Raw genomic sequence first — 15,578 nt, 5'->3', positions numbered from 1 at the left:
TGCGTCCTGGAGCTGACATGGACCGTGACCAGGAAGTTGCTTTTGGTGGCTCGATACTGTGATACACATCATGTACGTTCCGTATCCAATGCTATTGCAGTCCCCTTGTGGTGACCTATATGCTGCTTTTTCGTTGCCTCCCTGCGTATCAAGCGTCGAATGCTTCATGCGCGTCATCTTGCGGGCTATTCTCCCGTGACCGTGGCTTTAGAAATTGAAATGTGGATTAATATTAGTCTGGCCGAGCCTGTGGGTCTTTAGCTGGGCAGTTGAACCTCTTGGTTTATCATCGCTGATAAACTTTAGCAGGATACTAAGGTGAACTACTTTGTATGCGATTATCATAGAAAACGGTGCGAGAACTGTCCGGTTTTGGTGTTTTTCTTATGTGTATGTGTGATTAAACTTAAGATAATAAAGCAAGCTTCGCTACTATACACTGCATTACCGCTAAGCAGAATAGACTATAGTTTCGACAAAAGCTTGGAGTAATGACACAAACGTACACTCACGTTCAATATGAGCTGCGACACGGTCCCCCTGGTCGAAAGAGCTCCACGATTGTATAGCGGTGTCACAATACAGAAAAATCGGTTTAATAAGTCCACTATTTGAAGCGGCGTAAAGCTCTTCAATTTTTCATACTTCGGCGCGCCGTGCGCTCTGGGGCCCGTTGTAATACGGGCATTGTTGCAACTCATATTGAACACGACTGCACAGTAACCGGTGCTAGGGGGCGTGTGCTGGTAGCCGCAGAGCTGGCATTGCAATTCCAAGACCCAGCTGGTAGTCTCTAAAAGCACTGCCGTCATTAGAGGGTGGCGAGGAAGCCGGAACGCTGTGTTTTGATAGGGTGCATGTGTGCTCAGGTATAATAAAACATAAAACTGGCAAAGCAAGTAGCTTTCATAACAGAAGGCAGGACGAGCAGGATTTGTTCAATCGAATACCGTAAACACGGGTGACTTGTGCGTAAAACATGTTTTTACAAGTCACGCAAACGACAGGAACATTTCACGTGGCACATCAGAAGCAGTGCGCTTAATAGGGAGCACGACGTCAGTCAGTCCCTGTCATCTGCATGGCTTCAAATTAAACAGGTAAAGCTCGTCGCTCTAGAGTTAAGTTGCATTTTGATACGGCCTGCTATTAACTAGCATCATCGGCAGCGTCTAGCGGTCGTTTTGACCGCCGGGCCGTCCATGTCTCAGAAGCGCACTTCGGCGACGCTTGTTCGATGGCGACAGCGATCACGCCGCCAGCCGCTGTTTGGGAAGGAGCGTTCTCGTGAGACTGCAACGACAGTTCAGAGAATCGTGCATTGTGCGAGGAAGCAGTTGTCGCAGGCCTGGTCCTTGAAGTGGCGCTGCCTGACCTGCGAGTAGAGCATGGACGACATTCCGCCCACCACAAACAGCACAGTCGCGGCGCACACCACGTACAGCAGGATGCGGCTGGAGGCCCGCGATGGGTCCACCTGCGAACATGAGTGACGAGCGTGAATCCTTTAAACGTTTGTACCCTGGCAGCTTAATGCGACATATTCGAGGAATGAATGAAACCACGTTTATTCCACGTTAGAATGCGCCGAGGGCGCTGCGGTGGAAAGGGAGGGGGTATTATTGAAAAAGGGGAAGGGTGAGGCTGCCTCCGTTTTATTAACGAACGTCTTGGAGGCAGCTAAGTGGGGGCCGCATGATTCTTGTGGCTGTCGCGGAGCCGATCACCGACCGGTGATGCCTCCGGGTCCTGGAGGAACAACAACACTGCTCGCCAGAGCTCGATGGCATGGTCCGGAGGCGTGGGATAGGCGCAGGCCCGATTCGAGGAAAGGAAATGCAGTTGAGGATGGAAGAAATCTAGGTGGGGTGATGAAGTTGGGAAACATGCAAGCGAAGGTTGGGATCACCTAGCGCAAGATGAGGTAAATTGGAGATCGCTAAGCGAGACTTTCCTCCCGGCAGTGGACATTAAAAAAATAATATGATGATGATGACGACGACGACTTGAGGAACATTCGCGCCTTCGGTGCCACCATCGTGCTGTCACGGTATTGCCGCGCATGCGTGGACCGCACGTGGAAGGTTTCCAGGGACGCGCAGTGCGTTTGGCTGCGAAAGCGACAAAGTCACGTGAACGCACCGTCATGGTCTACTCAATCGGCTCTGCCGGAGCCAAGGCAGCGGTCTGTCTCTCCCCCGAGATTTCTGTGTACCAGGATACCTGGCATAAAACGACGTGCGACAACAGCCACCTTCGGCGTACCTTGAGTCAGTTAAATGCGAATGTCCTGCGGGCCAGAGTTGCGCATGCGCATGAACTGGAAACGTATTTTGCGTATTGCGGAAGCTTGAGAACGCCATGCTGGCGCAGCTACCTCCTGGATAGCGATAGATAGAATCGGAACCAGGAAAGCGCAGATTACAAAATGGCGGATAACAGCGCGGGAGGCGTAAAATGGAGTATCACCAACGCTTGAATATGTCTGCGGCTTTCCCTGGATGATATTAGCTGCTGCACCACCGATACCTCCCGCTTGGCGGTAATGGCACACAAAATAGGTGCAATGTATCTGGATGCCGTTCGCCAGTGCCCTGACATCGACACCGAAAACGAAGCACATTCCGCTTAATTAGGCGCCCAGAAACAAGCATTTACAAACTCTGAGCTAAATGCTTTATATATAGAGACGCCTGACGTGCGGCTGTCGCAATCACACACGCAAGCCAGTATGCATGGGCAACCAAGTGGTTCGTACCAGCCGTACGGAAATTATACTGCAAGCCGTAACTCGATGCAAACACTCGCTTTTGTGGGAAACCGACAAATCATCCAAAATTAGTTTATTTTTTTTTCTCAAATGGTTGCACCATGAATGAGCTCCAGGGCATGGCTTTTCGTACATTCGACTGGTTCGAATGGGAAGCTCGAAGGTGAAAGCGCATACATGCGGCGCTCTGAAGGAGCCGTACTAATTCGTTCCGAGCACTCTATTTCGACCAGCCAAACGTAAACCGAACCGCGACAGCGCTCCGAAACGTTCGAAAGCTACCCGTCGAATGCGTGCCCGAAGTACCTTGACGCAGGCTCCCTCGTCCTCGGCGAAGCCTCGTTCGCAAACGCATCGCTCGTCTGAGCACTGGACGGCGTCGCCGGAGCAGACCAGGTTCTCGGAGCAGACCTCGCCCAGCGGCACGAGTTTCTTGCAGCGGTCGCCGAACTGGTCCGTGAACCCGTGTTGGCAGACGCAGAACTGTTCCAGGCAGCGGGAAGCCGGATCCCGCATGCTGCACGTCTGGTCCGAGCTGCACGGCTCGGACTTGAGCAGGCCGTAGTTGGTCCTGCGGCCGGGCTTGAATGAAGGCGGCTGCGACTGCTGCTGCTGCTGCTGTTGTTGCTGTTGCTGCTGCTGTTGCTGCTGTTGCTGCTGCGGCGGCTGCTGCTGCTCTAGCTGTAGCTTTTCCCTTGCCAGCGGTTGCTCGGAGCTGCTGAGGTCGTAAGCAGTGGGTGAACATTCCGTGAGCTGCAGCAGAAGCAAAAGGCACGCAAAGCTACACGTCGTCAGCATGCTGCCGCTCTCATTTGGCCGCTTGTACGAGGACCGTCTAAGGGATGTCGTGTCATGACACAGCACGGAGTGTGTAGTGTTCACAGCCCGGCGACGACGTTACATTCCCTGATCGCAGGCGCCGTGGCGATCGCACGCAGGGGGAATGAGCTCCTGATGACCAGTCATCCGGGAGGACGCATACCATCGAGGAGGGTCTACCTCCCTCCGCTTTCCACTGCGCGACAAGAAGAGTTCTGTGAGGCGTGAGCTGACAGAAGCTAAGTTCAAGGAACACATGATGAACATCTGATGCTTCTGCCCAATGTATGTTTGCTCATCTCGTATCTGCTTCAAAGTCTTGAGAAGCCTTTGAAAGCGAAAATGTGACCGCTGATTTAGCGTTATTGAGGTTCATTTCGTGTTAACGAGCGAAAGCTATTGACAATAAATCCTGTCGGGAGCATATTGGGTGTGTCTTGTCACACTTGGACGGCTGAGCTATCTGACAGATCACAAGAACAGAAAACTTCCGTAAAACATGACAGTGGCGACTTCACTTCGAATGCGATGAGCACCCGAACATACATAGCGGCGTCCAAATGACGAGCTTAGGGTACATGTACTGCGTTTGGTCTTATATGGCTGTTTACTCGCTAACCAGGTCGGCTCACTACCAACATGCGTCACTGTGGCAATGACTTTGACACCACTGTGCCTAAACTGCCCTGTGGATAGACAGAAACCACCAAATTTGTTAACTAGCGCTGAAATTTTCAGCGTGCCTAGGGACCTCGACATCAAAAACTGTTTTCCCTTAAATCGCAACTCTGCCAAAGGATACTGTATCACCTGGGCGTGCTGTAATGTAGGTGGACGACTTCGACGTTGCACAGGCTTGAAGCAGCATGTCCCACTGTCTGGAGGACGCGCTGCAGCTAGCCCAGGTCAGGTGGTCACCACAGCCACCATGGCTGCCATTTCACTGACATCAGCTTCCGCAGTTGGTAATTTAAAAGTATGTTAATCACGTTATGTTGTTCTCAACACGGCCATTCAGTAATCTAATTAAATAAATCTGTGAGAGGTTCACGGTAATGTATTTATGTCAGCAAAAGAAAAATTAACAAAATCATTTCAAAATTGAACGTCGAAGTTAGAGAAGAAGTATTTCTATACGTTGTTGTGGGGTGCTATGTAAGTATTTTATTTGAAGCACAGGTATTATATCACCCGCTTCCGAGTGTAAAACTACGCGGTTCGTTTTCTGTGCTTCTTCAATTCAGTTTTTTTTTTAAGATTTAGAAGTAATTTCGATTAATACATTTTTGCCTGCATCATTCGATTCTTGGCCAATCCTTCTTAGTGAATATGCGCCATAGTTCGAGTTCTTCATCATCATCATCACCACTACCATCATCACAATGAGCACCATCGTCATTATCATAGTTTTAATAGTTTCCCGTACTTGTCGACCAAGTGAGCAGTTCTCTAATAGTAGCAGGCGAGTCAACGTGAACAGTAAATGCGCAATAATCATTATCTATATATATATTTTTTTTATTTCGAGCGCATTATTTTTTAAAAGCCCGCAGCAGTTACTCAAATAACGTCACTGCAGATTAAATATCCGTCCAGGCAGATATCATTTGCAAGAAAAGTCGAGGCAATCTATTCAATAAATAAACGAATTACATTGATTACCTTCCTAGTTACAAACCTTACGGCACATATCTATGTTGGAAGGTTGAAGAGAATCGTCATAAAAGTACAGTTCTGCGCTTCAACATTGAAGAGCGGCAGCGTAAACCGAAATAATTTGCTTCAAATTAGTCGTCGAGTTCGCCCGATTTCGCAGACAGCAGTGCGGCCCACGGCGCAACCAGTGCGACGCTCCTGTGACGTAGCAGAGCGGCATAAAGCGAAGCTAGGACCGCAGTGCCCTCTCCCCGCGATTTTATTTCGCTTGACGCCGGGCGTAACTGCGGATTGGATGCACAGTTGCTTCAGCAGCGGAGTATAGGCAGCCAGCTTTATCGCACCGCGTAGTCGAGCTACGTTTAACGCCGCTCTACACGTTACGGAAGGATTGCACCGGTATCCGCCCTTCGCATGGCTACGTGCGCAACCAGGTAAGTTCAACGACTAATTTAAAGCAAAGTTATTTCGGTTTACGTGGCCGTTTTTAAATGTTAAAGAATCGGAACTTGACATTTGTGGGCGATTCGCTTCAACTTTCCAATCTATATATATATATATATATATATATATATATATATATATATATATATATATATGGCGTAATGTATGTAACTAGGAAGTCCATGTATGTTGTTTACCTAGGCAATGAATTTTTTTTTTTTTTTGTTCTTCCGAATTATGCTCGCCTGGTCACGTAAATAATCTGTGAGGGCGTGATCCAAGTAACTTTGCTGGGCCTTTCTTTTAGTTTGTTCGAAGTAAAAAAAAGAAAAGAAAGAACACTGCATAGAGGGACGGTCCGTTTGTATTGCGAAGGAATGCTCTTAGAGTGTAGGCAATCAAGGTAATTAAATAATGCCCCCTGTGATGATATATTGTATGATGTATGTAATACAAACTCATGGACGGCGGTATTGGAAAATGCATGTTTATTTTGCAAAAAATTTGCCTCAAATACATGCAAAGTTTCCGAGGAGTGACGCTGAAATGCCACTTATCTTCGTCGACGAAGTGTTATTTCTACTATTTGGTGTAAGCCATGCACAATACAACGCTCAGACTATTGTTCTCGGCTTTCGATTATCGATAATTGGCTGAAGGTTGTGGCGAAACGCTGCGATAATAAGTTTTTAATCACGAAACTTGGAGGACGCTTAAGCTTCGCCTTTAAGAGTGGAGCGCGATAACATTCAAAGATCCCTGGCTGCTTATCACGCTTCCCGGCAACTGCAGCTTATGTTTACCGGGAAACGCTGACGGCAAACGCTATGCACGAAGGTGAGCTTTCTGGTTGAAACGCGGCCTCTTGCGCGGGCGAATCCCTGAGGTATTGCACAGCCGTGCCAAAAATTACATAATTTTCAGGTTTCTGTTATTGTTTCGCACTGTTGATATTTCAGTCTGAGAATATTTAACGTAAAAGGAACGCGCTGTCAGTGTTTTGTTTCGTGACATTTGTTTGTGGACTGTCATACTCAAGATTCCGAGGAATAGCTTTGTCAAGAATGTACGACAATGTTTGAGCAACTCTAGTGACAGAATAGTGTGGCAACATAACCCGCATGTACCGCATGTCATATTGCAAGGCGTGGCACATATACATATACCTAAATATATGTGGAAATTTTCGCTCGCGGACAACTCCGTCGACACAGACACGCAATTTTCTGCCACACGGGGCCCTTAACGCTATCGCATTAATAAACACATTGGAGAGGCAGTTAGGAAGAAAGGAGTAAAAGGTAGAGAGGTTGTCTATAGAAAGAAGTCCCGTTGATATCCCTGCCTGGCGGAAAACGGGAAGTAAGTTTTCATTAAGGGTATGTAACGTTCTGAAGGGACATAGCCTACGAAGAACGTTGTAGTCGAGGGCTGCGGGCTTGTTCCGATCATCTACGTTTCTTCAACGTGCACCCAATTCTCAACGCACAAAGAGAGTTTGGATCCTAACATCATTAAAGACCCGCCGTGGTTGCTCAGTGGCTATGGTGTTAGGCTGCTGAGCACGAGGTCGCGGGATCGAATCCCTGCCACGGCGGCCGCAGATCGATGGGGGCGAAATGCGAAAACACCCGTGTACTTAGATTTAGGTGCCCGTTAAAGAACCCCAGGTGTCCGAAATTTCCGGAGTCCTCCACTACGGCGTGCCTCATAATCACAAAGTGGTTTTGGCACGTAAAACCCCATAATTTTTTTTACCATTACTAAAGTGCGGTCGCCGTGGCTGGTAGTCGAACCTGGTACCTCGCGCTCAGTAGCACATGCCATAGCCATTTGCCTAACACGGCTTCTGTAGGGGACATAGGCATGTAAAGAGAGGGCAAGTGGGAAAGATAAGGACCTCAATCACGCGCAAAAATTAGCGTTGGCACGATTCACTCGTACAGCTTATCTAGCAGACCCATTGACCGAAAAAAAAAGAAAAAAAAGAAGAAGAGAACGAACTATCCGCCCCTGCCAGATGCGTCAGTTCAGACGACTACCGTGTTATTATTGTCTGTGCTAAGAGTGGGCGATTGTCCAGTCTCTAAAGCGCAATGCACCTCGTTGCCTCTCTTCAACGTAACGTGGACAGATATAAGACAGGTGCGCGAATGTCTGATCACTGCCGTAGCTGCCAGGAGCGTCCCTCATATATGGCACCTCTGCTACTTACGGCTAACTCTGGCTGGTCCTGACTTCACTTCGTCAGGGCTTCCCCTCGTGTCAGAGCCAGTTTAAGTCTCCATCATGCTGCTAACTTCCGTACTGTGAGGTGTGCCACGGGTGTCATTAGGGACGCGCATGTTCTCACGTATCATGAATGAACTAAGAACAATTGCAGTATCCCTTCGCTCTCACCCCCTCCCCTCAATTCACGTACAGTAGCTGGTTTCTAATTGCTATTTCAAATAAACTTTATCTTCTTTGAGAACGTCCTCGCCTGTAAGCACATTCCGTTTCATCTTGCTCTAAAGCATTCCTTCAGAGTTCCCTACGCACTGGTTCACGAACATTGCAAAAAAGGCAGCAAGCTAAGGAAACACGAAGTCGTATATAGAAAAAAAGGCGAAACTTTAGCCGAATTCACAAAGCTCTTCGTTCGCAAGTGTTCTTTGCCATTTGGCTGGTAATCTTCGCTAATATTATACCTGGTATCGGTATTGGCAGACGTTTGATCTTAGTAACAATTCTACTGTAGGAGAGCTTTCGTGAATACGAGCTGTTTTTATCAGGTATGCTGATAAAATTCGCTGACATAACCGATACCGCAGCCCTTCTTGTTCGACGGCAGCTCAAAATGACTACTGAAATAAGGGACAAGAATTGGGCAGTGCGATATTACTGCAGCGCCATCTTCGTAGATGTTTGTCATCATTGTCATTATAATCGTCACGTGTCATAATCACCGCCACTGATGTCTCATAACAACATTATAGTAAGCGACCAACGGAAGGCGATCATCTCGTCACCACTTGTGCACGCTGCTGCCGTAAACACACACACACACACACACACACACACACACACACACACACACACACACACACACACACACACACACACACACACATATATATATATATATATATATATATATATATATATATATATATATATTTCTCGAAAGGGCAGGACGTGTGTCGAGTGAGCTACTGAACAACACTGAATGCGGTGAATGTGGTTCACACCATGGATCCAGAAGCCCAAAGAGGTGCGACGCAATGCTAACGAATTTCTGTCGCATGTACCTCTAAACATGCGCTCATCTTTTTCTTCTAATGCTGAATTCTGCGTCGAGAGGAAAACGGTGGAAGACGACCAAATCTTGCGCAGAAATGCTGCGTTCGGAACCGCCCCGCGTTAGCATGCGCAAGTTCGCGCATGTGTGCTCTCTTTTAATGTGGAAACCGCAAGAAACGTATTTCTGGCATATATTTCCGGTGAAGCGCAGGCCCGCGTGGGCGCGTTCACTCCACACTACACGAAAACTTTGCTGCTATTAAGTCAGAAAGACTCGGGGGTTTCTGCCGTAGTTGAGAACCTTATACGTAAAACGAATTTTGGCTGGCAGTATATACCGCACAATCACGGTGCAGCGGAAATTGGGTCTGCTGGCGCCACACCGTAATGCGTCCGTAATGCGTTCGATACGGTCGTCGCATATGAGAGACTGTCCCCGAGTGGCGAGAACGTGCTCGAAATTCATTCGAAGAGCGTCAACAACAGTTGAAGAACCGAATGTGAACAAATGCAAGCACGCCCATGGTAAACGCCTAAACCTCCATTAGACTGAGAAGGAGGCAAGGAAACAGAAGGAGAATAACCAGGTTGTTCTATAAGTTTGCTACCTTACACTGTGTGAGGGAAGAGAAAGAAGGAGAAATGAAATGGATTAGCTCACCACAAAACGCGGTAAACGCCAATGCGAGTAACCACACGGGCACCACTCTGCAAAGCGTTCATTTCATGAACTGAAAAAATAATTGTATATGTTATTTCCTGTGTTTTTTGTCCATATTTTATGCCTCCAAGAAATTAAAATGGGCAAAGATAAAACGGATCAGTGATGATTTACTAGTTTCAGAGAAGTGACAATTTTAAACGAGTGATAAAAGAAGTATGAAAAAAATATACTGAAATATAGCGACGCGCTTGGTTACAAACAAGGTGTCGGCCGCAAACGTCGCAGAGTTTCTGCAACAGAGTAATCATGTTGAAAACTTCTCTTTTTTTTTTCTGTTTCCTGCCTTTTCACTGCGTCCCGCATTTTGCCTTTTCATCGCGTAGCTGCCGCGCGCATTGAATTGTAAGCGCACTTGGTCTTGACCGTCACTCTTAGAGCTATTAAATTCTTAAGACAAAAGTCAGAAAAAAAGTTACGACACAACCAGTTAAGAAAAAAAAAATTTAAAGAAAAAAGAAAGAAGAACGGCGTCACCTAGAGACCCGCATATTCGCCACGCGACCGAGCACTCCGCCGTGCAAGCACGGCGTACTTCGAGACTCCACGGCCGACGGAGCGCGTACATTGATCGGGGGGTCCACTTTTCGCCCGTCGTCGCCTCTCTTAAAGGGGGCCACCACACCCAATGAAAGCGCCATATCGTTACGTCACGACCCCTTCAGCCAATGGCGCGATGGCCGTCTTTTGCAGTTACGGCGACTTTTCCATTCCTTTTTTTTTTTTTTTTTTTGCCCCGTCGAAGTCCTCTCCCCGAGGACCAGGTGGAGGAAAGGGAACAACGTGCGTTCGGGAAAGAGGTATCAAAACGAACGTACGTGGATCGGGGCGGTTCGAGGCACTCGGGCAGAGCCGGGTTAGGACCACGGCGGAGGAGGTTGGCGTCGACGCAGCTGTTCGCCGTACATGCGCGCTCGGAGTCCCCGTCGTCGTTCCTCTCGGGTGGCGCAGGGGAGGCGTCCCGCGAGAGTGGGTTTCCCTGCCGCTGCGTGGTTCCCGGCCGTCCGCAGCCGTGCATTTCTCGCGCGCTCGGTTCAAGTGTGCCGCTGCTGCTTCGACGGTGGCGCGAGCACCGCGAGGAGGTCATGAGTGGCGGCGGGCGGCGGAACGCTGTGAGAAGCACGGACGACGCCGATGAAGCATGCGCGACGCACCGCGGCCGACGACTCACCGCCAGAGATCCGCGAGGACTTGACGACAACCATGGTGAGGGAGAACGAAGTTTACTTTTCCCTTGTTTTAAGGCGAAACTTTTCCTTGCGCGTACCCTCGCGCACTTTCCTGACCGATGGCTTGCTGGGTGCTCATGTCTTGTAGAATAGCTCACGTACTTAAAAAAGAAGAGAACAAAATACAAAAAACAACAGCATTGAATTACGTGACCGACGGCGGTGGGATCGAACCTCGGTGGTGTTGTAATGTACGGACATCTTGAGCACAAGAATTACCCAGCATCTGGTTCCTCTGTGACGCGCGCCGCGTCATTGATGTTGCGACTTGAAGACCATTTCCTGTTGGGCCAATTAAAAACTGTACAAAAAATCGTCTTTAGGTGATGTCCCGGCGTTAACGTTCCAAGTGTCCTTCGATATCGAGACATACAAGCACCGGTTGAAATTTTCGGCCGAAAACTGGTGGAGCGCTTTACATGAGAAAACAAACATTGAGCTCCCGGGTTGTATCCTGTCTCAACTAGCTGCCGCATGGCGCTATCTCGGGCGTTCTACTGTAGTTTCCGTCAAATTCACTTTCCCAAAATTGCGTCAACTATTACAGCGTGTCTCACTAGTAAAGTAATTAATTACATATAATTGGTTACTGAAAAAAACATGTTACCGAATTACAGTGAGCGTTACCTAGTAAGGAACGTAATCCTTAAAAAAGATACCAAGAGGTGTAATAGGTCACAAGTAATTAATTACATATAGTTCGTTACGCGTACGTCTGAGCCGTCCTTTTCTCTCGATGATGTCCGAACGAAGTGACTAAGTCGAAATTCGATAATTTTTCGACACTCGCCTCTGTTTTGGGGTCGAGCGATGCAGCGGCCTTCGTTCTTGACAAGCAAGGTTGAAAGCAAAACTGACAGACACGACGCGAAAGTCACGAAACCGGAATGTCTATAATTAGCTGCAAATTAATTTTAATGGTAAGACGAATAGGCAAACTGCCCATCTTCTGTATACTGCACGTTGGTTATGTGTGTGCTGTCCGTGATGGCCGAGTTGGATAGGCAAAATGCACTACGGAATAAGCATAAACTCGGTTGGCCGAAGAGGCACTCTCTTCTTCGGTTACTCATGCTGTCAAACGAAAAATTGCTTAAAGTGTTGCTTGCAAGGGCTTGTATCACGGGGACTGTAGCCGTGTGATTCGTGCGACCACCATCTATTAATTTGCATGTAAATGCAAATTCTGGAAGCTATTTCGTCACCTACTTTTGCACAAACTGTAAATTGTTGGTGGTAACACGAGATGTTACTACGACATTCCGGAAGTCCCCCTCCCCTAAAAGAAGCAAACGGTAATAGGAAATAGATGTTATGAAAACAGCGTTCCGAAAACGTTGCGGAACATCGACAGCCAGCAAATAGACTGGGAAACGGCCTAACCTGGTTTCACATTTGCTCGCATATATTCTAGAAACATTATGGTTGGTGAATGAAGAGAACCCTTCCCGTTGGTGGTGCTAAGAGAAGTTCTGTATAAGTGTCACCCAACAGGCAAGCGTAAGTATTTTTTATAAGAAAAACCTGGCTCCTGTTGTACCGTGTGGGACTGTAAGGCAAGATAATTTCAATTCACATAAGGAATGTCGACAGGTGCCAGAGAGATGACAAATGCGATTCCATACATTACGCGCACAATAAACAATGATAATTTATTTACAGAGAGACACTGGGGACGGAGAATAAAATGAATAATGAGGCTGATTATAAAGATAAAACAGCGTTTATACAAACTCACCCGGGGATAGTTGCTCAGTCGTTGAAGAAAATTCAGCTTGTTTCAACGCATTCTTTTTTTGTTAAATATAATTGCATTATGTCACTCCCCATTCTTTTGATTCTTCCACAAATATTCCCGTTGTTTTCTAGTCAGACCTGAACGTCTTTCTTTCTCATTGCACCTGACTATCCTTATGGAGGGTATGCGTCATTCACTGGAGAGAAACCCAACTAAACCAAACAAAACCAAGTCCATCAAGTCGAAGCGTCTCTAAAGCTACGTGTTTGGTCTACTGTGTTCAAAAAAAGAAAAGCGAGAACTGTCATTATAATTATGAGTGCACTGTTTGCATCATGCCACGGACCGATAATGAACTGATCAGATAATGCTATCGACGTGTGCGACTGAAAAAAAAGTCAGACCTTTTATGCCGTTCTCTTGCGTACGCAGGACATAAGCACAACGCGTGCGTAAGTGTTTCTGGCTCCTGATAATGTTCCCAATTCGGACCAGTGTCACGGCAACCTGTGAGGCGTCTATACCGTCCGGTGAACGCGACACCAAGGCGAACCCGTGCGTCCTGCTTGTATGACTTGCGTTTCAGCTTACGGTGCACATGGAAGTACATTTCTGAGTCCACCTTATGCAGACGCCTGTGACGCCTGTCCGGTCGAGTCCAGTGCTCAAACATACAGGGTTTCGCATGGTTCAACGAAGTAGCGCGTTTGTATCCCATTGCGAGGCCAAAAATCCGTACTTCAGAGGAATATTCCAAGGCTATCTCTGCTTCAGCGTCCGCCTGCTCATTGACGCAGTGTGTTCGGAGATGAACACTGACAGGAGACAGCTGCCTACCGTGAATCACTATAACAATAATAAAGTACCACCTGACATTTTGATGTTATATCATCTCTCTATCTCTCTTTTTTTCGTTTGTAGGTGAAGGCTTTTAACGTAAGCACTCAGAATTCGTGGTGTTATGTAAGAATGGTGCGGAACTTTTAATTAAAATGTTGGCGTAAGCCAGATTACAGTGTGTGTGTGTGTGTGTGTGTGTGTGTGATAACTTTATTTGGAATCCGGCGATTGGGAGGCCCGGGCCTGGGGCCGCCTAGATGGCCACTGGGAGCTGCTGCTCCCGTGCGGCTTCGTTGGCTCGCTGGACGGCCCAAAGTTGGTCTTCGAGTTCTGAGCTGAGCAGCACGGCCGACCACCGCGCCCGTAGATTTTCTGGGGAGACTGCCATTTTATTTTGGTATATTTCACATCCCCACAACATGTGTTGAAGGGTGGCTCTAACAGACTTGCATAGCTTGCACATATCGCTCTCGTGTATATCGGGGTAGAAAGTTTTTAGTTGCACGGGACTCGTATAAGTTTCTGTTTGTAGTCGCCTCCAAGTAACGGACTCAGCTCTGTTCAGTTTAGTGTGAGGCGGTGGTAATACCCGCCTCCGATTTTGATAGAATTTGGTAATATCACTAAATCTTGTTAATACATCTTTTTCTCTCCAGATTTCCTCCTCCGCGTTCTCCTGACCGATGGAAGTCACTCTTTGCTCAGCTCGGCGAGTAAGACCTCGAGCTTCGCGGTGTGCTACCTCGTTGAGGTTGACTGCGGGAATGTCTGGAGTCGTATGCGCTGGGAACCAGATCAATTGCCTGCCGTTCTTCTCTGCATTGGAGAACTTTGCTTCATTGACTCTGATGATGTGCCATGCCTCAGGAGAGATCCTACCCTTTGCATAATTTCTAATGGCCGCTTGAGAATCGCTAATGATGTACTGAGCATTCGTGGAGACCAATGCTAGTGCAATGGCTACCTCCTCTGCGGTCTCGGAATGTTTGGTATTAACTGATACGCTTGTAAGGGGTTTTTGGGTGTGATCTACGATTACTGCTACATAGCTATTTCTGTCTGGGTATTCAGCCGCGTCTACGAAGGTTGCTCTGTCGTCTGACCCAAAGCTTCGGATAATTTTCTCTGCTCTACTCTTGCGTCTGCCGTCATTGTAACCTGGATGCATGTTCTTGGGTATATTTGGTACTAGGAGTTTGTCACGAATTTCTCTCGTTATCGTGCTCTTTTCCCCTTATAGATTGTGATAATTCATTCCTAGTTTGCTTAGTATATGCCGTCCCGTTTTGGTTTTGGTTAGTCGCTCTGCTTGAGATGTTTGTTGTGCTTCTATGAGTTCGTCCAGTGTGTTGTGGAGTCCTAACTTTAGCAAGAGATCCGTGCTCGTACTGATGGGAACCCCTAGCGCTAGTTTGTATGCCTTTTTTATCATGTTGTTAATTTTACGCTTTTCAGCTGCAAACCAATTGTGGAAGGCTGCTATGTATGTGATCTGACTGATTACGAATGATTGTATCAGCCGTATGATATTTTCTTCCTTCATACCTTGGTGCTTGTTAGTAATTCGTTTGATTAATCTCATGGTGTTTGTTACCTTTGTGTCTAACTTCTTTACGGTTTCCGTATTTGTGCCTTTGTTCTCGATTACCAGACCCAGCACTTTGAGCTGGTTGACTATTGGGATATTCCGCCCGTTCTTGGTGTGTAGCTTGATTTCCTCATGAGCCTTGTTTCTGTCGTATCCTTTGGGAGGCCTGCCTCTAAGTGTGGGGCGGTACAATAGAAGTTCAGATTTCTCTGCAGAGCATGTGAGGCCTGTTCCTATGAGGTGTTCCTCTACTGTGTTAATTGCTGTCTGGAGTCGTTGTTCTATTGATCCGTCGCTGCCATCACAGGTCCAGATAGTAATATCGTCCGCGTAGATTGTGTGATTCAGGGACTCTATGTGATTTAATTTTTCGGGGAGTCCCATCAAGACGAGATTAAACAGCATCGGCGAGATGACAGCGCCTTGCGGCGTGCCGGCCCCTCCTATGTCGATCTCGGGCGACTTGAGCCCTCCGACGGAGATGACTGCTT

At 47.5% G+C, this 15,578-nt stretch overlaps 2 protein-coding genes across 2 annotated transcripts in view; one reads left to right on the top strand and one right to left on the bottom strand.

Moving 5' to 3' along the window:
- Window positions 1-828: 828 nt before the first annotated feature.
- LOC142572690 (uncharacterized) lies at window positions 829-10,625 on the bottom strand. The gene is made up of 3 exons (XM_075681987.1): window positions 10,511-10,625; window positions 3,077-3,785; window positions 829-1,477 (listed from the first exon to the last, which is right to left on the bottom strand). Exons 2-3 carry the CDS (start codon window positions 3,566-3,568, stop codon window positions 1,307-1,309), a joined length of 663 nt encoding a protein of 220 aa, XP_075538102.1. The 5' UTR covers window positions 3,569-3,785; window positions 10,511-10,625; the 3' UTR covers window positions 829-1,306.
- A 148-nt stretch (window positions 10,626-10,773) lies between these two features.
- The window catches only part of LOC142572689 (uncharacterized), a 44,033-nt gene continuing 39,228 nt past the window's right edge, over window positions 10,774-15,578 (top strand). Inside the window, exon 1 of the mRNA XM_075681986.1 lies at window positions 10,774-10,898. Within this exon, the coding sequence (XP_075538101.1) occupies window positions 10,827-10,898 (72 nt within the window). The 5' untranslated portion in view covers window positions 10,774-10,826. The remainder of the gene's footprint in view (window positions 10,899-15,578) is intronic.

The sequence above is a fragment of the Dermacentor variabilis genome, chromosome 2 (genome assembly GCF_050947875.1).
Source record: "Dermacentor variabilis isolate Ectoservices chromosome 2, ASM5094787v1, whole genome shotgun sequence".
Lineage (NCBI taxonomy): Eukaryota > Metazoa > Arthropoda > Arachnida > Ixodida > Ixodidae > Dermacentor > Dermacentor variabilis.
Note: the sequence above shows the minus strand (reverse complement) of the source record. Positions and strands in the feature narration are given on the sequence as shown.

Coding starts and splice junctions, on each gene's coding strand:
- LOC142572690 (XM_075681987.1), bottom strand. CDS start 3,568: ATGCTGACGACGTGTAGCTTTGCGTGCCTTTTGCTTCTGCTGCAGCTC. Junction 1,478..3,076: donor ACGAGGGAGCCTGCGTCAAG/GTACTTCGGGCA, acceptor TCATGTTCGCAG/GTGGACCCATCGCGGGCCTC.